Source organism: Phoca vitulina, unplaced genomic scaffold, assembly GCF_004348235.1.
Source record: "Phoca vitulina isolate PV1807 unplaced genomic scaffold, GSC_HSeal_1.0 scaffold3, whole genome shotgun sequence".
NCBI lineage: Eukaryota > Metazoa > Chordata > Mammalia > Carnivora > Phocidae > Phoca > Phoca vitulina.
The window spans coordinates 27,208,133-27,235,570 of NW_022589706.1; the positions used below are offsets into that span (position 1 = coordinate 27,208,133).

Sequence of the window (27,438 nt, forward strand, 5' to 3'; positions counted from 1 at the left end):
CACAGCTCAATGTCAAAGGAGCTTTATTAATAAAGCAATTGAAGCAGTAATTTATACTGCAAAAAGTTCTAGACTCATTTAACATTTATTTTCATTTGCTAGTCAATTACCAGCTGTCAGAGTATATTAACTATTATGAATTTGAGTCAAAAGCTGTCACCCCTAAGTGTATTAACTCTCCCTAATCACATAGGTAGTGATTTGTCCTGTGAAAGAATGATATTAATCACCCAACTTACATCTGTCTTCATGATGGTATAAAATTGCCACTGGCTTCCATGGCAGAAGTGAAGTAAATCAATGTAGACACCAAAAATGAAAGCAGACAGTCATGAATCATGAGTATTTCCCTTCATGTTAACAAGCTCCTCATTGTTTCCAGACAGAAATAAATGTCAGCCAACTTTCAAAGCTTTTTGCTTCTTAGTGTTAAAAATATAGTTGTTTATTATTATTATTATTACTAGTTAACATTGGTAGAGTATTTATTATGTGCCAGGCACTACGCTCAAAGCTTTATATGAATTATTTCTTTTAATATTCACAATAACCCTGTGAGATTATTGGTTCTTATATTTACGGTTCTTATGCTACCATATCTCATTTTGTAAGGGTAAACAATGTCTTGAAAGACTTGAATAACTTGTCCAAAATGGCAGAGCCTGGAGTCCAACCCAAGCAATTTAATTCCATAACCTTTTCTCTTGACCAGTATTCTACACTGATGGATGGTGTTACATATTTACTAGGTGAATCAGTTAAGAATGCATTTGGGTACAAAGAACTAAAATCCAACATAGAGTAGTTGACCAAATAGCAACTTATTTTTTTTCTCACTTAACAGAAAGAATGAAGACAGTCAACTACTCACATTGGTTTAGTAGCTCAACAGTACCAGGACCAGTGACTCTGTGATTCCCTGGCCTTTCCATCATGGCCGCAAAAATGGCTGCTTCAGTCTCAAGCATCAGATTCACATTTAGGGCAGAAAAAAAGGATGGTGGGAAGAGTTGGCGCCAGCCATAAGTGTGTCGTTTATCATGAAAGCAAAAGCCTTCCCATTTGTATCTCATTGGCCCAAACTATTTGACATGACCACCCTCATCTGCAAAGGTAGAAGGCAGCAGGGAGAAGGGAAGGGTGCTGACTGATGGACCAGCCTTGGGTCAAAAGTTACAGAAGCCACAAATTCTGTAGGAATATTTCACTGAACTTCTTTCTTTCTTTCTTTCTTTCTTTTTTTTTTTTTTGAGGAAAGAGCTGTGATTCTTCAGCACCTAATGTATTACTCCTAATGTATTCTTGCCTCATTTTCTAGAATGTATTCCTAGATAATAAGGGAAAGCTGTAGTTCCACTAACTGAGTCAGGGCTGCTTGGTTGCAAGGAACTATTACATTACTTAAGAAAATAGGTGAATTTCAGTTATTTATTCAACAAATAAATGTATTAAGCACTTATTATATGCCATGTACTTTTCTAGGCTCTGGAGATACATCAGTGAGCAAAACATTTAAAAAAGAAACAGACAGACTCATTGACTATGCTGGAATCTCATGGAACCCAAGGATGTAATAGGGCCTTGAGGAGGGACAGGAACCAGGGGCTGAGAAGCTGTCAGGAATTCAACAACTTCTCTGAGTATATCTCCTTCATTCTGCTCACTCTGATTTCTCTTAATCCTTATTGGCATGACGGATAGAATATGGTCACCCTACATTGCCTGAGTTTTCATCTTCTATTCAAGCAACCAACTCAAGCTGAACCAGAGTCTCTCAATCTCAATCCAAATACTTAGGCAGAAGAATTTGAACCCACAGAGCCCAGGGACAGTGAAAGACACATTGAAAGGATCTACCTCGGGGCACCTGGGTGGCTCAGTCGGTTGAGCATCCGACTTGATTTCGGCTCAGGTTGTGATCTCAGGGTTGTGAGATCGAGCGCAGTCTCAGGCTCCACACTCAACGTCGAGTCTGTTTAAGATTCTCTATCCCTCTGCTCCTCCCCCCCCTTCTCTCTCTCTCTCAAAATAAGTAAGTCTTTAAAAAAAAAAAGAAAGAAAGATGTCTACCTCAAAAGACTACCTGTTGCTGCTACCCATCCCCAGGCTTATTGGTGCTTTTCTAGACACTCCACCTGTCATCCATCAGAGCGCCCTCGTATCACCCCAGAGATTTGTAAGTTACCTCTGCCTGGAAGAGAACATTTGTTTAGCTATGTTAAAGTTGCCAGAGTTTTGAACTTTTTCAAATCACTTTGTGCCCTGATGTATTAAATGTTTTCTCCCTACAGCCCTTGTCCCTGTCTTCCAGACAAGGGGACATTTGGGTCTTTGTTAACATCAAACTCCCTTCCTCACACTTCAAGCCGAGCATGCAGAAGCCAACAGCACTACTAATCAGTTTTGTTCCAAAGTACACATTGAAATGTGGGTTGGTGTATTCTTTTATGGCCCTTATGAACTTTAAGCCAGGGAGATATGATTCCTGGTGATTTTTTTAAAACCTTTTTGTTTCAAACCAATGGGTGTTTTTTCATTCCTGCATATACTGAATTGCTAACCTTCTGCTAATCTGTTTTTCTACAGGTTGTGGATTTACCTTCCGGTGGAGGGGGATGGGCAGGCTGGGGCTCCTGGGGCAAATCTCTGCTCTCATCAGCATCTGCTACAGTAGGTAAGAATTATATGTTGCATTTGAATGGATAAAGTTCAGAAGGCTAATAATAGCATTTGACATTTTGATCATACGACGTACTGATAGAGGCTGCCATTAGCCGGCGAGATAATAAGAGCAAATCATTTTTAGTGCCTGCTGTTCTAAGTGCTTCGTGTATATTGATACATTTATTCCTCAAAATAACCCTAGAAACAGGTATTTTTGCTTTCTGCATTTTAGAGATAAAGAAGGTGAATCACAGAGAGGCTAAGACCTTGTCCAAAGTCAGAAGTAGTTGGGTTGAGATTTGAACTAAGTAGTATAGGTTTAACCACTATATTACATTGATCTTAAAATATAAGATTTGAGGTCTTACATTCTTAAAGCGTTATACTTGTCCTCCCACCTGAATGTTTTAAAATATACAACTAACCGACTCCCTCAAAGCATTTGAGGTATTTCATTAAAATATGCAGGGACAGAGGATATAGAATATATATCCCAAGGCTGGTAGAGTTACTGTAATTGAGCATTGACCTTGACTCTGAGTGTCTTGGCTGCCAGTAGATTATCAATTTTTCATGGAATGATAAACCAAAACTTAGTTTATCTAGATAAATTTCTTTTCTTGGTGTTACATTTTTGAAGACATTTCTTGTATTGGCTCTGTATATACAAAGAGAAAATATAGTGGGCAATGTCTTCATCGGAACAGGTGTGTGAAGATATTCTTCATGTGACCATTTCTCATGGGCATTCTTTGTGAAAACTGAAGGTGTAACATCAACATGTCCAAGCTGATTTAGCAAAGGCATTTCATCTTGAAGGTGGAGAGCGAGGAGAAGGATAGGGGAAGCCGCAGGTAACATAGCTTTCAGATCATCTAAGTCAGGTGTCCTCGAGGTGTAGTCCATGGCTGTTACTCCTAAAAGCAGGAGGGATAGGAAGGCTGAAGATCCTTTGTCCCACTCCAATGGGCCATGGTCACAATCTAAGGGCCAGATACCTAATTGGATAGACTACCTGCAAGAATGGGTAGACTACATTCCTCTGTTTCGTGTCTGGAATGTTGGGGAGCTCTGGCAAGAAGGAGATGGTGGTCAAATAACGTTGGTCTTTGGGGAGACCCTGGAGAGCAGATTTTTCCTATTGCTCACTGAAGGGGCCAGGGTGCTGTGGATACTACCTACGCAGGTGGGAAAATCAGCCAAGTTACAGGAGAGGGGCCTGTTTTGTGTTCTGAACAGGACAGAGTCTCTTCAATAGTGAAGGTAGGTGCCTGGAGGCATCCTGCTTCCTAAGGAAAACATTTGAGCTCTTAGTGGGTCTCACATGGATCTTGCCACCCACAGCATGTAGGAGTGACATGCTTTCTGACCCCAAAACTGTGGAGTCCAAAAGTTTTTGACATTTGATAACTCATAGAACAGTAAATAATATGGTTACCAAATTATACAGCTCTCCTCGTGGTTTATGTCATAAAACATGAAGTATTTTGGGTGCTTCCAGGAGTAATAATGGTGTCCAGAAATGTCCTGGCCTATAATGAATTTGGTGCTTCGAAAAGTTCTATTATAGACAAAGGATTTACTTTCTCATTAAAAAATTAAATATAAGTTCCTTCCCCAGTAAACACTGAAATCACCTGCCCCGTGGGTCGCAGGTCAGGAGATTTGGGTACACTTACAGGTGCCCCTACCTGGACCTGGTCTGCCACAAGCTCGTGTGTTTGCTATTGTTTCTCATCAGTCAGCGGCTACACCTAACCATTTGACTTCAAGCTTCATTGGATCCTTACAAAGTTTTCCGTCCACCAACCGACAGCTTGCCTGTTAAATTTACCATCCCTTATCTTCTCAGGTGTCCTGTTGTAATCCGACCTTTGCACAAAGAGAGCCCGGTGCGGCTGTGGTCAGTGGACTGAGTTCCACAGCCTCTGGGTTTTGTTACCTGGTTCACGTGTAACCAGTAGATGATGCTAGATTTACTGCTTAAAAAGCAGGATGTGATTCCTGTGGCGGGTCCCACCTCATCGTGGGGGGCACTCATCTTTTAATTTGATCTGAAGTCAGTGTGTTGATCTTATAGGCTGTCTTTGCATTTGCTGTTACTCTTGAAGTTTCCTTGTGTCTAAGGCACCATGAAGATGAGAAATGCTGGATCTCGTTAATGTTGCGACCACTTAAAATGTCTGGTGGTTCTTCCCTAGCTTTGTGCAGTAATTGATCCGGAATAGCCTAGAGAGGTAACTGTCGCGGACCAGCAGGATCACTGTGCCAGTCACTGGTGCCATATTCCCTTCCATGGTTGGTGCAGATAGACTGTTTCTAAGATTGTATGACATTTGCACATCGCCCCATAAAATATCAGAATGAAGTTCAGTACAACCTCTGGTATTCGTTGCTATTGCTGTATAACAAATTACCACAAAGTTAGAGGCTTACAATGATAGACATTGAGTGTCTCCGTTTCCGTGGGTCAGGAGTTCAGGTAGGGGATAGCTGGGTTCCTTGCCGAGTGACTTACCAGGCTGAGATCAGGGTGTCAGCCAGCTGTGTTCTCGTGTGATATCCAGGGTCTTCCGGAACCATCTTCCGAGGTTATTCAAGTTGTTGGCAAAATCCAATTCCTTGAGGTTGTAGGATTGGCACCCCCATTGTCTTGCTGGTTATTGGCCAGGGGTCACTCACAGCTCCTACAGGCTGCCTGTTTCAGAGGATAATCTCACCCATGCTTCAGATCTCTCCCTGCAGGAAGGGCCTCAGCCCTTTTAAAGGTTCACCTGAGAAATCAGGCCCCCCCAGGATGATCTCCTTTGACAGACTCAAATTCAACAGACTAAGGACCTTAATTATAACTGAAAAATCCCTTCACCTTTGCCATATAATGTCCCCTAATCATGGAAGTGAAATCCCATCATTTTCACAATCCTGCCCACGCCCCAAGGGGAGGGGATTACCCTGGGTGTATACACTAGGGGGCACTCTCTCAAAACTACCTACCACACTTCCCTCTTCTGTTTGAAGTCCTCCTCAGTTATCCCACTAAGTCCAGCAACTTACTTTTTTTATGGCTCTAGCTACATGCTGGGATTTTTAGAAGTATTTAAATCTTGACATTTTTCTCTTATTTGCATCCACAATGTCCAAAGGGCACATGAGAGAGCTCAAAGTAATTTTGAAATGTTGATGCCTATTCTAAGAATCCTATTAGACAAATTGGAGCTATCTTTAGAAAAGAAAAGTAGAGTGGAAACTTTTTCCTCACCATTGGTTATCACAACCCCAATGAATGCAAAAGCAATAACCCCGATTACCCTCCGTAAGTTGCTCCTGAGGCATTATTTTGGAGATTTCTGGTCAAGACATGTGTGTCTTAGCAATAGTAGCTAAAATAATAGCAATACATACTTTAAAAGTGGGTAAGGATCTCTCTGCGGACATGAGAAAGAACTAAAGCTTGTAGCGTAAGGGGGGGGGGGGCTGAAGTTACAGGTTCCAAGGCTGAAAACGTTGGTGGTGGTTGGGAGTTGACTCCCCAAGAGATAATAGGGATTGCAAGCATCCCACAAATGGAGAGGTGCCACAGCCAAGCTCACAGCCTGAAACAGAGGGTTGGAATAGGGTTTACAAAGTTATGGGTGCCATCCTGGGTTGTCGTCCATATCGAGCTGCTACCCAGGGATGGAGAGAAGCAAGCCAGGCACGGCTTCTGTTACGTATAGCCCGAACATCCGCCCAAGACTTTGCAGCACTAATAGGTTATTATCACAGGGCAAAGAAACATATTGGAAAACAGAGCACTCACAGCAGTAGATGAGCTCTTGAAGGTTTATAAATTGCCTGTGGAAAACAAAGAAAGAAAATAACCACATATTCCATCACAATTGATTCCGGCTCAGAAACCTCATGTTACCCCCAGGGTAATTCCGGTTGCAGACAGGAGTGCAGAACACCTAGTCGGTAACAAAACACAGAGCTGTCAACTGAGCACCAGAAATAGAAACCAATACTTCTTTTTTTTTATTATTATTATTATGTTAGTCACCATACATTACATCATTAGTTTTTGATATAGTGTTCCATGATTCATTGTTTGCGTATAACCCCCAGTGCTCCATGCAGAACGTGCCCTCTTTAATACCCATCACCAGGCTAACCTATCCCCCCACCCGAAACCTTCTTACACTTGTTGAAAAACTGCAGTCATAGTAGTTCGAGCTGTGCGGAGTTAGCAGGAGAGCACTTGGAGAATTGAAACATTTGGAAGGTGGTTCTCTCTTGGAAAGAGCACTGGACCAGGAGTCATAAAGACCTGAGCCCTGTCCTCACCGCTACTAATGTGTGATCACAGAGGATGGTGACTAACTAGCAACACCATGCACCTAACCTCTTTCAGGCTCGGATTCCTTATTTGGAAAAGTGTGGGTGGGGGAAGTGGAGAAATTCTAAGATTCCTTCCAATTTCCGTAACATGATGATTCCATAGTCTGTGGTTATATATAGAAGGAAAAAGATACTTATAAACCCCTGTGCTAAACGGGAAAATACAAAAAACTGATTGACTTTTTGCTGCTCTGTATTTTTATATTTTGTCTTTTTGCCTCACTACTTTGACCCCAAGGTTAAGGGAAAATGAGAAAAAGTAACCTCCCCACTGCTTATATGAAATCAAAGTTCTCAGCCAACAACTATTTTTGGAGACCCTGTAACTCTTGCATTAGCTTCATCCACAGCTACGCTGTCACATTCTAAGAAAACTTGATCACCTGCCGCCCCTGCCTTTGGGCAAGTTCAGAAAATGAAATTAAAATGGTTATTATTTAAGATCCAGGCAGAAACCAGAACGGGAAAGGAAAGTATAAAAAAATTATTACTTTGATGATCATGTCAAAGTGATGCTGTAAGAACCAGATGTGGTTTCCCACCAGCATCTTAGAGACTGACTTATTCCTAGACTATATTGCTAAGCTAAATGATAGATAAACTGACAATCAAAATGAAAGTCGACAATGCTGAAACATATACAAATATACCAACATAAAGATTCTATAGCAGAATAGAGAATTTATTTCTAGATATTACAAAAGCCCTAAATGTTTACTTTTTTTTAAATTCTAGTTTTGACAGTTCGATAAGTGTAAACACCTTATACAGCACTACCTGTATAGGGAAAAGGTGTATCTGATGTGTATATTTACCTTTTCAAAGTTACCATTGTTCCCCTGTCCCACCCTCTGCCAAGTCACACAGTTTTTTCCCTTCTGCACATTTTAATGAAACCCTTCTACCAGCACTGTCAGAAATAATGACAGCATTTATTCCAGAGACTGGCAAATTTGTCAAAATCATACTACAATGAGAACTATTATATGGGTAAATCACTATTGATATCACATGGATTCATTTTTGAAGGTGACATCGCTGATAATGTGAAAATTCTCAAGGATCAGGGCGCCTGGGTGGCTCAGTCGTTAAGCGTCTGCCTTCGGCTCAGGTCATGATCCCAGGGCCCTGGGATCGAGCCCCGCATCGGGCTCCCTGCTCGGCAGGAAGCCTGCTTCTCCCTCTCCCACTCCCCCTGCTTGTGTTCCCTCTCTCACTGTGTCTCTCTCTGTCAAATAAATAAATATAATACGTAAAAAAAAAAAAGAAAGAAAATTCTCAAGGGTCATCAATACAAAAGATTATAGGATTATAGGTTATAGGTTGGTGCATGGAGTTTGTTCACCATCAGTTACAATCTATGAATAAGACCCAGGAGTTCATGAGTCTTTTTGATGGCCAGGCATATGCTATCAGTTCAGAGACACTTCTTGTCAGTTTTGAACCTAAAAAGAAGTGAGTAACTGATTACAGAGTGGACACGAACCATCATTATGGAGAGGGAAGACTTTTCCAGAAGGAAGATTGAATGGCTCCTCTTTTTGCTTTAGTTGAGTGAAGCAACATCATCTGTGTGTTTTTCTAAACAACTACTCCTCACAACTTTTTATACTATCTTCAATTCCTTGATAGAAGTCTGAGATGCAGCAAATATTTCTAAACTATCATATTCCTCAAACCTCCCCCTCCCAGAGTGGAAAGTGATGCAACTTTCAGAAGAGCAGTTAGCACTATCAAATTTGAAAAATGCACATACCTTCTAGCCCAGCACTTCTGTTGATCCTTTGCAAAAAGTCATTAATATATATGAAGATGTTCAATGTAGAATTCATCCAGCAAATACTTATTGTGCCAGGCACTATTCTAGGCACTTAAGATAAGGCAGCGAGCAAATGACACAAAGACCCTCTCACCCTAGTAGGGCTTATGTACGAGTGAATGGAAGGAGACAGATGATAAACAATACATAGAGTGAATAGGAAAATGATAAAGAGGGCTAGAAAGTGGTAATTCCCCAAAAATCGTCAAGTGGAGGTAGGAGTACAGGTAAGGTTTTAAAATGGTGAGGGCTAGTCCTCAGGGAGGTGATATTTGAGCAAAGACCCGAAGGAGGGTGAGGGACTTCACCCGGCATCTGTGAAAACCTTGAAACACCCCAAGTATCCATCCACAGAGAAGGTTAAGATGTGATCTAGCCATTTGGAAGAATAATCTATGCAACCGTTAAAAAGAATGAAGCGGATCAGTGTTCTAGATCGGATGCCCAGGAGAGACCCAAGCAGAGATTAGGGTGTGGGAGTCTCTCTGTGAAGTGCTCTCAGGAGGAAGCGTTGCAGGAGAGTCAAAGATTGGGAAGCAGAACTGGGCCGTGGGAGAAGCTGAACTATAATGCAGTTGTGTCTGAGGCTCCACCTGCCCCCTAGGGAGCTGGGGGGGGGGGTGGTGGTCAGGATGACTCTTTTGAGTCATTAATGCGAAGAGCAGCATACGTAGCCCCCACCACCAGCTGTACGTGCTGAGACCTCCACTGTATATTTTGAAGTGGAAGAGGCCAGGTCCAGAACACTTATACGTATACGCTTTTTAAATTTTTTTATGAAAAGAATCACAAGAAACAAATAAGAGCTATTATCTTTAGAAGGAAATGGGGGGTTGGGGGGGATGGGGAGGAAGGCAGAGTCAGAGTCTTTTAAGAGCGCCAAGCACTTTTCCTTTTGAAGGCCCTCTTAATCACAGCAAATATAATGAAACGTAGCCATGTGCCTCATTAAATATGTAATTTACGTATAACTGTGTAAGAGTTGAATTCATTTGAACTACAGTGGGCCAGTTGACCTAATATCACATTTTGAGTACATTTAAGTAAATATTGATTCATTTCTTTTTTTTAACACTATTTTTTAATTTCTTTTTGTTTTATTTTATTTTATTATGTTATGTTAATCACCATACATTACATCATTAGTTTTTGATGTAGTGTTCCATGATTCATTGTTTGCATATAATTTTCCTTTTTGTCTTTTAGAAGCAATATGTTTTTTCAGGTCTTAAGTATTTCCATAGGGAACACCTGGGTCTCAGTAGGTTGAGTGTTTGACTCTTGATCTCAGCTCAGGTCATGATCTCAGGGTCATGGGTTGGAGCCCCATGTCAGTCTCCACGCTCAGCCTGCAGTCTGTTTGGGATTCTCTCTCCCTCTCCCTTTGCCCCTTCCCCACTCACACATACTCTCTCTCTCTCTCTGTCTCTCTCTCTCTGTCTCTCTCTCTCTAAATAAATGGATAAAATCTTTAAAAAAATAAAATAAAATAAAAATCAAACAGCTATATCAGGAAAGTGAGATTATAAGATTTTTTAGTTTCTTTTTTATATATCCATTTTTTAAAGAAAATGAAATGAAAGAAACATTATATTAAAAATTAAAGTATTTGCAATGACATGGATGGAATTAGAGGGTATTATGCTAAGCAAAATAAGTCAATCAGAGAAAGACAATTATATGATCTCACTCATATGTGGAATTTAAGAAACAACACAGAGGATCATAGGGAAGACGAAATCAGAGAGGGAAACAAACCATAAGAAACTCTTGATCATAGAAAACAAACTGAGGTTTTCTGGAGGGGAGTGGGGTGGGGAGATGGGGTAACTGGATGATGGACATTGAGGAGGGCATGTAATGTAATGAGCACTGGGTATTATATAAGACTGATGAATCACTGACCTCTACCTTTTGAAACCAGTAATATATGTTAATTAATTGAATTTAAATTAGAAAAATAAAATTAAAATTAAAAAATATTTAAAAAATTAAAGTGGAGAGGGAGCCCTCTGGATGAGCTAGCTGGTGCCCTACTTATAGGTGCTTTACTGTAGGGGACCAGTAGAAAGTACTCCTAGTGCTAGCCAGTCATCCAGGGTGATACAGAGAACTTCTGTTGCTTCCCTAAGTTACCACTTGGCCAGAGGGACCCTCCCACCACCAACAAATTATTTTTTAATTTGTTTTGATCTTGCGTTTTGATCTTGGTGGACTCACAAAATAATGGCTTGGTGATATCGCAGTGCTTTTGGAGAAAAAAAAATGAAACTGGATGTATAAGATAATACCACACCGTGTCTTAGGATCTGTGCCTGCACAGCATGGGGGTGATCCTAAAAACATCACATTATGCCGACCCAAGACATGGCTAAAAGGGGCAGGATTAGAGGAAGTTTCCATTCCAGAGGTGACCTTCACCTTGCTCTCTAGTCAAGGTAAGGTAAGTCAAGTAATTTTAGCCTAAGCCAGTGTTTTAAAAATAAGAAAGCTCCTGATCAAGGATCTGATTTCTAAGCAGTTATAGAAATGGGACTAAAATGACATTTTATCAACTGTAAATGGCATATAAAACTTTCTAAATATAACATAGCGACTAAGTGTGTAAATTCTAGAGTTAGGACTGGCTTCAAATCCTCCCTCTGCCCCTTATTGGCTTTGCGACCTTCGGCAGATGATTACATGTCACCAGATCTCCATTTTCTCCATTGTGAAATGGGAATAATAATATCCCTTACCTCATAATGAGAAGACTAAATGAGATAATTTACTAGACTAAAAATATTTAGTCCAATGCCTGGGACATAGTAACTGTTCAATAAATGTTGGTCAGGACCAAGGGTTTCACGTATTTCTCCTGACCTTGTAGGACCCTGGGAGATAGATGTTATAATCCTCCTTTCAGGGAAGACACAACAGTAGAGACTCAGAGAGGTTAAGTAAGTCACGAAGATCACACAGCTAACAAATGACAGAACCCAAATTCCTCCACAAGCCTCCTGACTCCTAAGTTAAGGATGTTTCCCACTAGAGTTTAGATGAGAAATTAAACACCAGCCACTCATTTAACATTTGCTTTAAAATGATACAGTTTCACAGCATTTGTACAACGTTCTTATCTTCTTTGCAATATTCACCTATTTCTGTGCAATAAGTCAAGGCATAAAGGATAGCCTACTTTTAGAGCCGTGGAATTTGGAGGAGTTTCATTTCTTTGAGGATACTTAGGGTTCGTGATGATGTATAAAGAATCCATGAATTATACACTAGAGTATTATTCGTATTTGTTAGTTTTTTTTTTTTTTCCCCTGTTACTGGTAAAACCTAATCAATATCTCTGAGAATGAGTCACTCACAGTCAAAAGGCAACTCCATATTATTACTTACTTATTCTGGGCACTAGATGTCACACTAAGTAAAGTTTTAGAAGTTATTCTTCAAAGTAGGGTGTGGCATCGTCTAAACCGTATCTGTGAAGAACCATAGCTTTCTATTTCTGGTAGAATGCAGTAAAGATGTACTTTAACAAAAGAATTCAGGAAAGAGAATTGTTCATCAGAAAATAAGTTGGAGCAAACATAAATGTGTGCAATTTTTTGTATAGCAGTTATACCTCAGTAAAGCTGTGTGTGTGCGTGTGTGTGTGTGTGAGAGAGAGAGAGAGAGAAAGAGAGAGAAAGAGAGAGAGAGGCTGGAGTAGCAGCATAGTATCATATGTACTAAACAGGCACATCCCATTTATATGAACACAAACATGGTATTTCCTTCCAGAAACAAAGTAACTTTTCTAGAGACAGTTAATGCAGACATACCCCTAATCATTTGTGTTCTGAGATGGCGAGAAGCTGTTTTTCCCTAGGAAAAGAATCAGACGTGGTCCTCACATGAAAGGGGCAAAGAAGGTGAAGGAGATAATGACAATGAGCTTCACTGAACCCTGCGTGAAGGATGTAGAATCATCTTTCTTGTATGGCTTTCACAAAGAAAGTGTAGCAGATGCCTCCCAGCCTTCTTCAACTCATTTATTACTTTACTTTAAGCCCTCAGAAATCTCAATGAGAATCGTGATTGTGATTTGGATGTACATTATTTCCTTTTGGAAAATACATGTTTTTAAAATATGGCAAGGAATATGGACTCAGTGTGTAAATAAGTTCAATGATATCCTTTAACTTCAATGTGCTACTGAAATTCCAGTAAGTTTCCATTGAAATGCTTGGAATTTACCGGAAGCTAGAGAGAATGAATTTCAGCCTTAGTTTTAGCAGTTACAGGGCATGATTTTTTCCCAAGTAACTCGATAATAAGTTTGAACTATATCTGATGAGCTGCACATGAATATAGACATATTTCTGTATGAAATTAATGTGGTAAGCATTGTAAATAATATTTCTTAAGTTTCCCTGTTTTCTCGATAGTGTATAATGACAGGTGATTTCCAGTGGATTTAATTAGTCCTCTGTTTGGTAAATATCAGTGCCCTGATTATGTTAAGATCACTCTGGGTGCCTGGGTGGCTCAGTCAAGTGTCTGCCTTCGGCTCAGGTCATGATCCCAGGGTCCTGGGATCGAGCCCTGCATCGGGCTCTCTGCTCTGCGGGAAGCCTGTTTCTCTCCTACTCCCCCTGCTTGTGTTCCCTCTCTCGCTGTGTCTCTCTCTGTCAAATAAATAAATAAAATCTTTAAAAAGAAAAGTTCACTCTGATAAGTAGAGTTACAACTGATAAAATACTCTTATTTGGGTTTGGGATTCATCCATGTCTTTCTCTTATTCAGGAGATGAATAATTGGTCATTTTGACAGCGCTTTCTAAGAGTAGGTGCTTCTCTTTGGTTCTCAAATCCTGCCATGATTTGGGACTTTTCCCCCACATATTAATATTGCTGCTGCCCTGGGTTTTAACAACCTGACATTGCCTGGCTTCCTAGTGAAATCTTCCCCTTTCTCCCTGCAGACTGAGGGGGAGGTGCGTGCTGAGACAGGGGCACACCGGGCTATTGCTCCTTCAAGGACCCAAACAGCCACTTAGGACTCTCAGTAGACTATTAATTTTTGTGTTCAGTTTGGGAACTTGAGAAGAAAAGCTACAGCTCATCGTGGGGGCCTCTGAGGAGGAAAAAAAATTGCTCCATAAAATGTAGACAAGACTCTTTCTCTGCCAGGCGGGGGGGTTGTTTGTGTGTGTGGCAGGGCTGCTGGGATGAGGAGGTCAGCTCTGTGTTTACCAAATAGTTCTCGAATATGCTCTGTGCTGGGCTGCAGAGAATGTGGATGTGCGGGCCCCGCTTGCCTGGGGTAAAGCCAGTGTCCTTCATCCTGACCGTTACTGCTTAGGACAGCTGTCAGAGCCGTCGGGTGCCCCTCCTATTTTCTCACCGATTGGACTTTTAATTTTGACCTATCAGCCCCAGACCTTGCACTCTCTGCCCCAAAAGAAGGATGAACCCTTTGAGAGAACATGATGAGCCTCACTTGATTTCAGTTCAACAAATATGAATTGAGGGTCTGTGATGGGCTAGGCCTGTAAGGAATCCAAAAATGAATAATGCATGCCTGTTTTGAGGAGTTTAGAAAAGAGTAAAGAGGATACGTCCACGCTGCTAACCACCGCAGTCTCTTACAACCGGGGTGGACACCTACAGCTCACGACAGCCCTGGAACATGAGCTATTGAATTGGCAGACCAGGGGTTTCTATTGTTTTCCTGAACCATACTTTCATTTCCTGACAGGTCATGGATTGACAGCAGTCAAGGAAAAAGCAGGGGCCACCCTGCGGATTCATAGTGTAAATTCCAGCTCTCCCGAAGGGGCCCAACCTGATGCTGAAATTGGAGTGCCTCAGAGTGAGTGATGCATTTATTGGGGGCGCTTTTTGGACTTGGGCCGTATGTGCACAAATGGAAGCTTTCTAAGCTCAGATCAGCAGAATGAACTCTAAGAGGATGTTTTTCTCCCTACTAGCAGATGTGGCCACAGATCAGAGCCCTGCAGAAAGCCCACCCACTTCTCCTGCATCCGGGTCTCGGGGCATGCTGTCAACCATCACCAACGTCGTTCAAAACACAGTGAGTCCTTAGCTGCTGCTCTGTTTCCCCTGTGTCTCCCAGCACCTCCTTTTGATATCTGTATTTACCAGTGACCCAGATACAATAGAGAAAAGATGGCCTCACTCATAACTTTGGATTATGGTTTTATTATGCTTTTTCTCCTCCAGAGTAGGCGTAACCTTGGCACCAAAATAATAAGGGCAAAAGATATATATTTTATGTTTAAAAGAAAAGAGCTGCTTAGAAGGAATATTTTCAGTCTGATGTAACAGTGTCCTTTCCAACAGCTGCAAGGACAGCCTCTGGCTGGGGGAAGGGAGAGGGCTCTTTCTTAGAGCTGAGACAGCTGTTTTTCCTAGATGGTCTGTGTTTCTTAACTTTCAATTTGAAAATGATAAAACCATTCAGATTAAAAAAAAAAAATGCTGGTAGGGAATTGGGAACAACATCCTGAGATGTTTCTGAAGTGTTTCCAGATAACTAAGACCGACATTCTTCCCCCATCCCTACCTCCCAATTCCTACTCTCCTAAAATAACCCTGTTTATTCCCCCGCCCCAGACCCCTTCCTGCCTCCTAAAGAAGTGTGTTATTGGCAACAACACACTGATGAATAATGAAAAAAGAGGGAGGCCCCCCCATCCGAGATGACACAACTAGCTGGTCTTCAGTGACAAGAAGAAAAGGTTTATTTTCTGCCGTGTAAAACCAACCAGCTAGTTTTTCTAGAAATATAGTTGCTATCCAACTTATTCATTCATTCATTTAAAAAAAAAAAAAAAAAAGGTGATCAGCCCTCACTGTGGGGCAGGAGCTATGCTAGATGCTGGGCATATGCTGACAAACAAGAGGGCAGAACATTCTGGAAGACAGAGACAACTCGACAGGCAAGTACAAAGCAGTGTGGGAAGAAGAGAAGGTGAGGGTATCTTACCCAGACTCTGGGGTCCGGGCATGCCAGAATTAGAAATTGCCAGCTCTTCTCCTGGTGACTTGAGGCCCTGTAGACTAAGTAGGGTGAATGGGAAGCAGCAAATGTGTTTGAGGAGTCAGAGAGCATCGCAAGTCCAGTATGTCTACAGTGAGGGGTGGGTAGGATCGGGGATGGGGAGGAGCTCCTTCGGTAGCCATGGTTATAAGAGTTGAGTTCCTCGTCTCCCTGAGACAATGCAGGGCACTCTGAGTTTGTCTTCAGCACCCCCATTTCCAGTCTGTGTTCGCTTCTACCTTCTGATACTTTCTTTTCCAAAGTTCCAGACCCTCCCACCAGGTCCGCCCTTCATCGAAGTCCCTATGTCCTTCCTTCTCCCGTGTGATGTTTACCAAAGTAACCCCTCATAGGGTGTTAAAAGAAAATAAACCATATTATGCAAAAATATACATTGCCGATATCCCCTAGTCCTTCCACAATATGTGTGTGTTAAAATCTGTTTTATAGTGTGACTGTTGATTGGCTCCCAAATCTGAAAACAAAGTCTAAATGTCCAAGGTGGAAATGACGACTAAAGTATATTCAGTGAAGTCTAATATTGCTAATGAAGCAATAATTAAGATTAGAAATGTATATAGGCAATAACATAATACTAAAATATAATGTATATAAATTGATGTAAGGTGGAAAAAACACAGATGTATGCATAGTGTAAGAGCAGTTGTGAAGTGGGAGTGTTTGTATAGAAGTTGCAAAGAAATGTAAGCTGTTCTATTTATATGAACAGTTTATGTGAGTAAAGCTTGGTTGTTTTAATCTTTCTTTTTTAAGGAAAACAATGGGTGACGAGAGGATTTGCAGAAGGGTAACTGTATGATCGAACAGTTTCTAAAGCCAGTGGTCTATGGAAATCAACCTGTCTTATTTCACGAATGTACTAATTATAGGCGGTTATTAGTAGTTTCTGAAAGTATGCAAGAGCCATCTGACACAGCCTGGGGGTCCTATACTCCAAGGCTCTAGATTAAAGAATTCACTAAATTGGCAAGAGTATTTGACATCTTAATAGACTGCTCCACATAATTCTGTTACTTGGGTTAACATTCTTTCAAACAAAAACAGTAGTGGGATCACCTATTAATTTTATGTCTTAGATACATATCTATTCCTACACACAGAACCAGCAAAATTCATCCCAATATGCTTTGGTTTTTCCTAAGCACCCTTTTTAAATAATATCATCTGTCCTACAAATTATATGACATATGCCCTTCCAAGGAAAAGAAAATAGGATGAAGTGGATATTAAGAAGACAGCTAATGAGAAAAAATTGTGACTTTATATTGATTTTAATATCTGAAAATGGTGCCATCTAGGAGTTGCTGACTGCTGTGGAAAAGCAAAAGGCAAAAACTAATCTCATGCAATTATTTCATTGGCAGGGTAAAAGTGTCTTAACGGGTGGTCTTGATGCTCTGGAATTCATCGGTAAGAAAACCATGAATGTCCTTGCGGAGAGTGACCCAGGCTTTAAGCGGACCAAGACACTCATGGAGAGAACCGTTTCCTTATCACAGGTGGGATTATACACGTTTGCAATGTTTTCTTTCAGTCTGTAAAGTAAATGCATTTTTATGTATCTTTTTTAATAGGTATTTTCAAGCACATGACTTAAATTCAAATGACATAAGATTAGTAGAGAATGAAAATTGAGTTTCTGATACACCTCTTTCCCCAGCCACTTGGTTTCTCACGGGAGACAAACACTGTTAACAGCTTCTTATGGATACTCTCAGAATTATCATATAGCTATACATACGGACATACAGATACACAGATACATAGATACATAGATACTTTCTCAGACCAGTGGTGGTATACTAACCACACTCTTTTGTACCTTGCTTTATTCACTTAATAATTTCTTGAAGATGATTACATTTTTGCCATTTGTCTTAGTCCACGCAAGCTGCTATAACCAAATACTATAGACTGGGTGTCTTACAAGCAACAAACACTGATTTCTCATAGCGCTGGAGGCTGGGAAGCCCAAAGTCAAGGTGCTGGCAGCTTCGGTGTCTGGTGGTGGCCCATTCCTGGTTCACAGACAGCTGTCTTCTTGCTGTGTCCTCACATAGTGGAAGAGGGAAGGAGCTCTGTGGGCTCTCTCTTATAAGGACACTAATCGCATTCAGGAGGGCTCCACCCTCGACCTAATCCCCTCCCAAAGGCCCCACCTGCAAATACCATCACACCGGGACTAGGTCTCAACATGTGAATTTTGGGGGTACACAAGCGTTCAGTTTATAACACTATTGTACGTATTCCAGCTCTACCACGTTCTAGCCGTATGACCTTGAACAGGTTACTTAACCCCTCTGTGCCCTGGTTTACTCATCTGTACTGGGTTTAACATCAGTACCTACGGATAGCTTTGATGTAAGGATTAAATGAGTTAGCATAGTACCCGGCTCTTAGCAAACACTCAGGAATGCCGGTTATTGTTGTTATTATTGTGTGTCCATATAATAGGTGGAAATGGTATTTCATTTGAATTTTAATTTACAGTGCTCTTACTATGGGCAAGGATGGGCTTCTCTTCTCACACTTCCAGTTTTAAAGTTTCCCAACCCTCCTTGAGAAATATGATACGAAGAATTGAATCTGTGGGCCACCTGGTAGAGCTCAGTCAGTAGGACATGTGACCCTTGATCTTGGGGTCATGAGTTCAAGCCCTCCATCGAGGGCTTTTACTTTAAAAAAAAAAAAGAATTTAATCTGTGTTTTGCTTACTTATAGTAGTCAGGTAAATTAAAAATACTATTTATCTTATTTTCCAAGTATAGAACACTAATACTGAACTTGCTCTTTTAGATGGCACGTGCCCAATTCATGCGCCGCAGTGCAAGGTGGCTCCTTGTCCCCTTCTTCCCTCACGGTCAGATACACCGTGTCTGTCTTTGCCCTCCTGAAATCAGGAGCGGTGGACATAGCCCCGGGTTTTGCAAATTTCGCAGGCAGGACACACATAGCTTCTCACAGCTCAGTACTAGGAAGCCACCGAGGAACTATTACTGACACCATGTGAGTGGCAGTTCCTGAAAAGCTTCTGTTTTAAACTATTTCCCCTTGTCTCTTCCAGAGTAACCCTCATATAACCACTCTGCTATTATAGCTCAGGTCGGGACTGGGGAGGATCACCTAAACCACCACCCTACTGATCTTTAAAAAGAAAACAGAGGGACGCCTGGGTGGTTCAGTCAGTGAAGCATCTGCTATCAGCTCAGGTCATGATCTCAGGGTCCTGGGATCGAGCCCCCGTGTCTGGCTTCTCCCTCTGCCTCTGTTCCCCGCCCCCCCCAACTCGTGCTCTCTCTCTCTCTCTCAAATAAATAAAATCTTTTTTTAAAAAGCATTAAAAAAAGAAAATAGATTTATATTAATCAGGTAATTAATACTAGATGTTGCAACACAGAAAAACCAACACTCAAGGATCAGTGTGGCTAAGAACAGAAAAAAGTCTATCTTTTGCTTCTATGATGTAAGCATTCCTGTTCGGGGACTCTCCAGGTAGCTCTTTTCTGAGCCTGTATCCCGTGACTCTGCCATCCTAAAATTCGTTACTTCTAGCCTCATAGAGAGGGGAAGGTGAGATGGGGAGGACTAGGTGGGACAACTTAGAACTTTACCCTCATTCCTCTGGCCAAAACTTATCACACCTATCTCTCACTTATCTACCTAATTCAACTCAGGGGGCTGAGAAATATAGTTTAGCCATGTGTCTAGGAGGAAAAAGATATTTGGTGAGCACGTAGGAATATTTTTGCCATGAGATTTCATATATCTATAAAATTTCTATATACATATATATACACATATATACATATATTGCATGTGTGTACATATAAGCATTCCTATGTATACATATGTAAGTATATATGTAGATATATAAATTTGATTCTGGTTAAGAAACTGATAATGTGGGGGAAATGTGACCAAGTACAGAAACTGGCTAATTCTACTCTTGTCTGAAATTTACACACCTCTAAAATGGAGAACTGGATCTGGTCAGGTTCCCAGATTACTGTAGGTTTGGGGCCACCTTCACAATTTTTATCAGCCTATTGCTAAAAAGTAAGGAGCAATGCTCATGGAAATATGTCACCTGAGAATCCACACTAGCCATCTGTAATGTTTATTCTAATTACACATCAGAAAATTGCAATGAGTATGGTACCCAACATTCGGGGCACACTTGAGCACGGCACCTCTAATTCACATGGATCACCACAACACTACTGACTCTAACTTCCTGCCACACAGTAACTTTTCATTCATTCATTCATTCATTCATTCATTCATTCCACAGACGCATTTTGAATGTCCACTATGTGCCAGGCACTCTTCCAAGCACTTGAGATACATCAGTAGCCAAAATGGATAAAAATCCCTGTCCTTAAGGAGTTTTTGTTACAGTGAGGAGAGATAAACAAACCATCAACATTATCTAGTATTTTAAAAGATGATTGAGTGCTGTGGGGGAAAAGAGGAAAAAGAGCAGGACGAAGGTATGTAGGAGTGAGGGGCAGGTTAGGTATTAAATTGGATTGTTGGGGGGGTGGCCTCATGGAGATGATGACATTTGAGCAAATAATTTAAGGAGATGAGGGGCTTGACCATGCTGAAGTCTGAGTGAGGCACATTCCATGCAGAAAGAGCAGCTTGTGCAAAGGCCCTGGGGCAGGAGTGTCTAGTGTGGACAAAGAACAAGGATACTACATGGTGGGAAAGGAGTGAGCCGGGAGGAGAACTGTTACAGATGAGGCTAGATTACTAATGGGGAGCAGGTCATGGCAGATCCTGGAGGGCATTTGTAGGGACTTCAGGTTGTACCATTAGTGAAATGGGGAAAACGTTACAGCATTTCAAAAAGAGGAGTGACAAGATCTGCCTGTAACAGGAGCACTCTAGTCACTGTGTTGAAAACAGACTGGGTATGGGGAGGGCTGAGGGCAGGGAGACCAGGTCGAGTGTGTACCCGTGCAGGTTGTCCCAGGAACAGAGGCCAAGATGGCCTTGACATGTGAGGATTTTATTAGGGGAAATGCTGAGCGAGAAAGTGGAGGTGGGGGGCAAGACGGCTGGGAGGGCCGTCAGACTAAGATGCACGTCTGACCCCAGGGATCGGGAGAGGGAGAGAAGATGGGGTGAAAGCGTCCTAGGCTGCTGTGTCCTCTGAGGAAAGGCGGGCAGAGCCCTGGGACAGTCCTTCAGCTGATCTCCCGGGACAGGTCTCCCCAGGGTCCCTGCTGCACTGGTGATTCATCACAGGAGGCGTGGATTGCTTCTTTAAGCAACTTTAATTTCTCTCTATCTTCTGAGTGAATCCAGCATCCAGGGCCCTTGGTCACTGATGCTGCAATTCTCACTGCCTCCTCAGGGGGCAAGTGCTGTTACCTAGGCAGGAGGACGTGGGGGCTCAGTGTGGAGCCCTGGGTGGGGGGGGAATGCTGATTCCAGGGATATTCTGAAGGTCAACCCAGACTTCCTGTTGGAGGGAACGTGGGGTGTGAGATAAGGAGGCAGCAAGAGCGACTCCCCGGGTGTTGGCATGAACAGCTCAAAGGATGAAGCTGCCGTCCATTGACATAGGGAAGTCTGTTGGGTTTTTCCTAATCCACACTAAGTAACTATAGAAGCCCAAAATGTTCCTACACACATTCCCTGAACTTCTCCCGTGTTCTATCCGCATGGCACGGGGTGGTTTCCGGACCCACAGACGCAAGTCTCCAGAGCTACCCTTCTGTCGGGAAGAAGACTCCCACGCCACAACCACTCATTGCTGTTCCAAACCATCTCCTTTTCCTTTCCAGGTGGGAAATAGACCAACATCCTCTGGGAAGCCAGTTCTTCTTTAAGCAACTTTAATTTCTCTCTATCTTCTGAGTGAATCCAAATCATTCCAGAGCGACCTTCCCCACGCCCCCTTCGTTTCATCCCTTCCCCTCTGTTCCAAAGCACAAAGTTAGAGACAGAAGTGGCTCTCGGGAAAGGAAGCAATTTTGGTGTTGTTTGGTTGTTTTGTTTTACCACTGCCGAGCCAGGAAGATCAGTGAGAATAGTTGGGTTTTATTGTAAGTGTTAAAAAATCCCCAGTGATCATTTGATGGAGTTGTTTTGAAAATTTTAAAATTCAGAGCTCGTGCATATGTAGTCTTAAAGACAGACAGAGGGGAGAATTCTGTCGGAAGCCCAGTGAGATTTTGGCTAATGGCCTCAAGAACCCAGAAGGAGAAGAAGATTGACTGTTTTATTGACACCCAGTAAAAACCACAGTCTGTTCTTCCATGATCTTTCCCTTGTGAACTTGTGGCAGCCACTGTGTTTATGGTGCTCTCCAGAGATACTAAAGAACCCTATAAACATAATGCCCAGGAAACTTAATGAGGAATCAAATAAAAGATGCTTAGAATCACAGAAAGCAAGTGCAGGAAATTGGGAGTGACTGAGGTACTTGTGTTCCTTTTGTTCTCTTTATGTAATCAACAAAAAATAACTGGAGAAAAATGATCAACATGGAGAGGAACTCCATTCCCAGTCTTACTTCTCAAGAATTGATAGCTAATATTCTTATTTATACTGAGTATCTGACAAGGAATGCATTATGAGTTTATATTTTATGAATTTTTTTTCATCGAAGATGGTTAATAACCACGCACATAAAATTTTTAAAATAATGTAACTCCGATCAAAGCAGACCAACTTGTGGCTACTCTGAGGTCTGGCTGGGTGCAGAAGTTGCAATGAACCCTATTACAACAGATTACACTTTCCCGGTGTACATCAATTTGCTCACTGTAGAAAATTTGGGTGTTTCAGAAAATAAGGAAATTAATCACACACACAGAAAACACTTCAGCGGAAACCACTGTTCGTTCAGCTTCTGTTTTGCTTCTTTCCAATCCTCTTGCCAGGGGTAGAATTTTTGCTTTGTTGTGTATATGGTGAACATGTAAGATTCGAAGTATAATATGTAAAAACTGTCAGTAGAATCAATGAAAGAATCATTTTGTTAGAAATTCCCAAGTGACACAAAGACAAAGCCAGTCCTCATCTCTCCCTACATCATACAAAGGAAATGAGGCTTTCAAGCCCACATCCAGGGCACAAACATTGTGTGTTTCTGCAGATGTTAAGGGAAGCCAAGGAGAAAGAGAAGGAGAGACTGGCCCAGCAGCTGACGGCCGAGAGGACTGCCCACTATGGGATGCTGTTTGATGAGTACCAAGGTTTGTCGCACCTGGAAGCTCTGGAAATTCTATCCAATGAAAGCGAAAGCAAGGTATGTCTGCCCTGGTTGCTTAAAATACCACGGTCACTAATGTGTTTCCTTACACACGAAAGAAACTGGAAAGTCTGCCATTAAAATATCTCATTTTTAGGGCCTCATTAGTATTGGGCTAAGGTCACAAATATTCTACAGCCTGATGACCTCCTCATGTGCCATCTTACTTCCTCTCTGTCCCGTGCTAAGCTATTACCCCGCCCCGGCCCCAAGAGGGCCAGCAGAACAACAGTCCTCACTGCCCCCAGCTCATGGGACAGAAGGCTGCTCAGAAACTTGGCTGTCAGGCTCCTGGCCCTGTGCTTCCCTTTGGTGATGTAGCACCCAGACCAGGGATGCCCTACCAGGCCAGGCTGCCACTTCCACCCTGTGAAAACAAAGCAGCTGAGGTTTCTTCCAGACTGCAGGGTTTAAATATGGTTTTAGGGGCTATATAGTGGTTTATTCACCCATTTGTTAAAATGCCTGGGCCACCAAAGGCAGGATCATCATACTGAGAATTAAAGTTCTATTTGAGAATGTTCCTGAACAGAAACCTGGGAATTACCTGACAGCCCTGCACATTCGCATTCCCCCACTGGGATCTCAAGAAGCAAAACAGAAATAGCAGACATCAGCAGGGTTTGGAGATTTTTTTTTTTTTTTTAGAGGATCTATGTGGGAGGGAGGGTTATTGAGCCAATACTCATATGGCCCTTCTATAGTCACTCTTCTAAGCAGTTTAAACCTATTGATTCATTTAATTGTACATACAGCTCTTTTGTGTGAAAGTCAGGCTGACTGTACTCCGGGGTGTATTTCCGGTGGAGCCCACAGGGCAGCACCCTGGGAACCTCCTGGGAGAGGCTCTGGGTCATCTCAGTAACGTTGGCTGGAGAGAAGCAGGCCCTCTGACGCGAAGAGGAAGTTGGAAGTGAGCTTTAGAAGGGAGAAGTGATTCTTGACTCTCTCTCGGCCACGTCCTCTAAGTTAGGACTCTGAGGGGGTGGAGACATTCCTGATGCCCACCTAGACGGGGGAAAAATGGCCTCTGCCGGGTAACAGGCCACCAAGAACCAAACAGGATGGAAATGGCCCTCCCTCCAGGTGATCGAGTTACATGTTACTATCTGTGTTTATTTCCTCTTGTTGTTACCATGAGCCATCAGGGAGAGTCTTCTGGTGAAACTGTGAAAGGGTGATTTTTTTTAAAAAGCAAAATCGTGCCTCATATACAGATACAAAATGAACATGAATTAAAGAATTTATTTAGCCCCCTTATTACATGAAGGAATGTTATAACTGGTTCAAGGGAAAAAGCCAACACACACATTTGTATGGAGTAAAGCAATTTTGAAATGAATGTGCAAATGGGCATAAACCTGGTTTTTCCACAGGAGGGGAGGTTGGCCCTCTGCTAGACAGAATCTATTCACCTGTCTATAGACAAGAATTATTTTGCACTGCTATCAGTGAGCTACAATCTAAAGAGCTGTGAAATTGCTCCCATAGACTCAGAATCAGATAATCTGGTAATGTATGCTCTAGAAAATGCAGTTTTCCACGGCAGCACAAATTGTTCCTGTAAAAGCTGGATTTCGAATCAGCCATTACGTGATCAAATACCATTCAGTAGCTGTATGATTTTGGACCCATCTCACTTCAATCTCTTTATCTATGAAATGGGAATAATAATAATAAAACCTACCTCGTAGGAGTATTGAAAGAATTAAACGAGATAATCCATGTGAAGCCAGTTGCAGCTCGCTTAATACATAATAAGTTCTCAATAAATGTTAGCTCCCTTTTTATACATGTAGGTATATGCATGTATGTTGACATTTTATTTTTACATGTATTCTTATGTTATATGTATGTGTGTGTTATTATTAAAAACATGACAGGGATGCTTGACCCTTAAGGTTATCATGGTGTAGAGAGAGTCTACTCTGGTGGGTTTCATTGCAGGTCTCAGCTGTGAAAGTCCCAGGTCCCTAGAAAAGAGCCCCAAAGAACCGACGTTGCTAGGAAGGGGATTTGGTCCCTGGAGGAAATGCAAACATTTCCCTCTGTTTGCGCACTGCGCCTATAAGCTCTGCTTTCTTCCCCCCCCCCACCCCCCCACCTAGAGATTTTTTTTTTTTTAAGATTTTATTGATTTATTTGACAGAGAGAGACACAGCGAGAGAGGGAACACAAGCAGGGGGAGCGGGAGAGGGAGAAGCAGGCTTCCCGCTGAGCAGGGAGCCCGATGCGGGGATCGATCCCAGGACCCTGGGATCACGACCTGAGCCGAAGGCAGACGCTTAACGACTGAGCCACCCAGGCGCCCCCCCCGTCAGAGATTTTTATAGTAGTATTCATGGTAAGGAATGCAGAATGTTTTCATGGATTAGTATCGATAGTCACTGGGTGCTGTAATAAACAAGTCCTAAAAACATATGGGTCAAAATCAGTAGGAGTTGTCCTCATGCCTATAATAGTCCAAGATGGGAGTGCCTGGTCATCAGGCAGCTTTCCTGCTTTAGGGATTCAGCGGCCAGACTCTGTCCATCTTGGGGCTCCACTAGACCCATCCTGATGTTCACAGGCCTCTGGCAAGAATACAAATGGCGAGCCCTACTGGGGTTGTCAGATTTAGCAAATAAAAACACAGGATGACAAGTGAAACTTCAACTTTTGATAAACAATGGATACTTTTTTAGTATAAATATGTCCTGTGCAATATTTGGGACATACCCTCATACTAAGAAAATATTATTTATTTAGAATTCAAATTTAACTAGACCTCCTACACATACCAAATACTTAAAAGTTAAAGGACTTTTGGGGCACTTGGGTGGCTCAGTCAGTTACACTTCTGCCTTCGGCTCAGGTCATGATCCCGGGGTCCTGGGATTGAGCCCCATGTCGGGTTCCCAGCTTGGCGGGAAGCCTGCTTCTCCCTCTCCCGCTCCCCCTGCTTGTGCTCACGTGCTCTCTGTCAAATAAATAAAATCTCAAAAGAAAAAGTTAAAGGACTTTTGAAACAAACTGTTAAAGAAAATATATTCCGTCATCCTACCTCAACAAACACACTTTCATAACGACTTTGAAAACCAGGTTCCCATTCAGAATTCTCAAATCCCTCACATGTCCCACCACCCTCCTGCCTGCTCTTGTCCCTTTATTTCCAGCTGTCTCTCCCTTCAAGAAGCTTTCTGTTCACATGTGAGGATGCCCTGGTTCAAGCTGCACCTGCAGCCCTCCAAACAGCTAAGAGGTGGATGGTCCCACCACAAGGAGCATAGCCTGGGAAGAGATCCATACAGGCTGTGGAAGGGAAACTTGAGTAACTTTAGTACCTAGAGAGTGGTCTGGAAGAGGGAGTGTGGGCTCTGTGTGGGCACATCCCTTTGGCCCTGTGTACTCCCCTGGGTCTGAGTATTGGCTGTCACCATCCTCTAGGGCCTCCTTGTCTTCTTTATCCTAACAGCATAAGGACAGAGAGTGTAGAGGGTACACTCCCATTTTTAAAAAAATATTTATTTATTTTTAGGGAGAAAGAGAGAGCATGAGCAGGAAGGGCAGAGGGAGAGGAAGTGAGAACCCCAAGCAGGCTCCCCACCCATGGAGCCTGTCGTGGGGCTCGATCTCATGACCCTGAGATCATGACCTAAGCCAAAACCAAGAATCGGACGCTCAACCAATGCACCACCCAGGTGCCCCCACTCCCATTTTTTAAGAGCTTTGACCCAGAAATGATACACATCACCTCTGTTGACATTTCGTTGGCTAAAACTTTGACACATTGCACAGAAATATAAGGAATTACTATCATGACTATTCTATTAGATTGATTCTAGGAGGGCAACAGGCATGGCAACGTGGTATACTATAAATCTTAAGAAGAAAACCTGATAATTTCTATTGCTATTACACTCAATAGCTAACAAAAACAGTAAACAAGAATCTTCAAAATGGCACCCCATACTCCCTTTCAGGAAAAAGATTGACAAGGCAGACTGTCTACCCTTGTGTTTCCAACAACACTTAGCACAGTGCCAAGCATATAGTCAGCATTCTATGAATATTTATTGAGGAGTGCATGATTATTTATTACTGGATTGAAGTAAAGATTCATTGCTCATCACCTTGGCATAATGGAAAGAACTAGGAGGAAGCAAAAGAGATACTGTGGTAGAAAGATGCTGACAATAGAGTCCTTTGCTAAAAAGAACCCTTCCCAAAGGATACCCAAAGCATAAAACCCCAGTGCCTTCCCTCCCAGAGGCTG

At 42.2% G+C, this 27,438-nt stretch overlaps 1 protein-coding gene across 3 annotated transcripts in view; it reads left to right on the forward strand.

The window, feature by feature from the left end:
- FAM114A1 (family with sequence similarity 114 member A1) overlaps nucleotides 1-27,438 on the forward strand; it is a 67,941-nt gene that overhangs the window by 17,528 nt on the left and 22,975 nt on the right. The window contains exons 3-7 of one of the 3 annotated variants that reach the window (XM_032400198.1): nucleotides 2,587-2,674; nucleotides 14,591-14,704; nucleotides 14,823-14,926; nucleotides 17,281-17,415; nucleotides 23,028-23,180. In XM_032400198.1, the coding sequence (XP_032256089.1) occupies nucleotides 2,587-2,674; nucleotides 14,591-14,704; nucleotides 14,823-14,926; nucleotides 17,281-17,415; nucleotides 23,028-23,180 (594 nt within the window). Of the gene's footprint in view, nucleotides 1-2,586; nucleotides 2,675-14,590; nucleotides 14,705-14,822; nucleotides 14,927-17,280; nucleotides 17,416-23,027; nucleotides 23,181-27,438 lie in introns of those variants that run through there. The other 2 variants (XM_032400199.1, XM_032400200.1) reach the window with 2 other exon arrangements.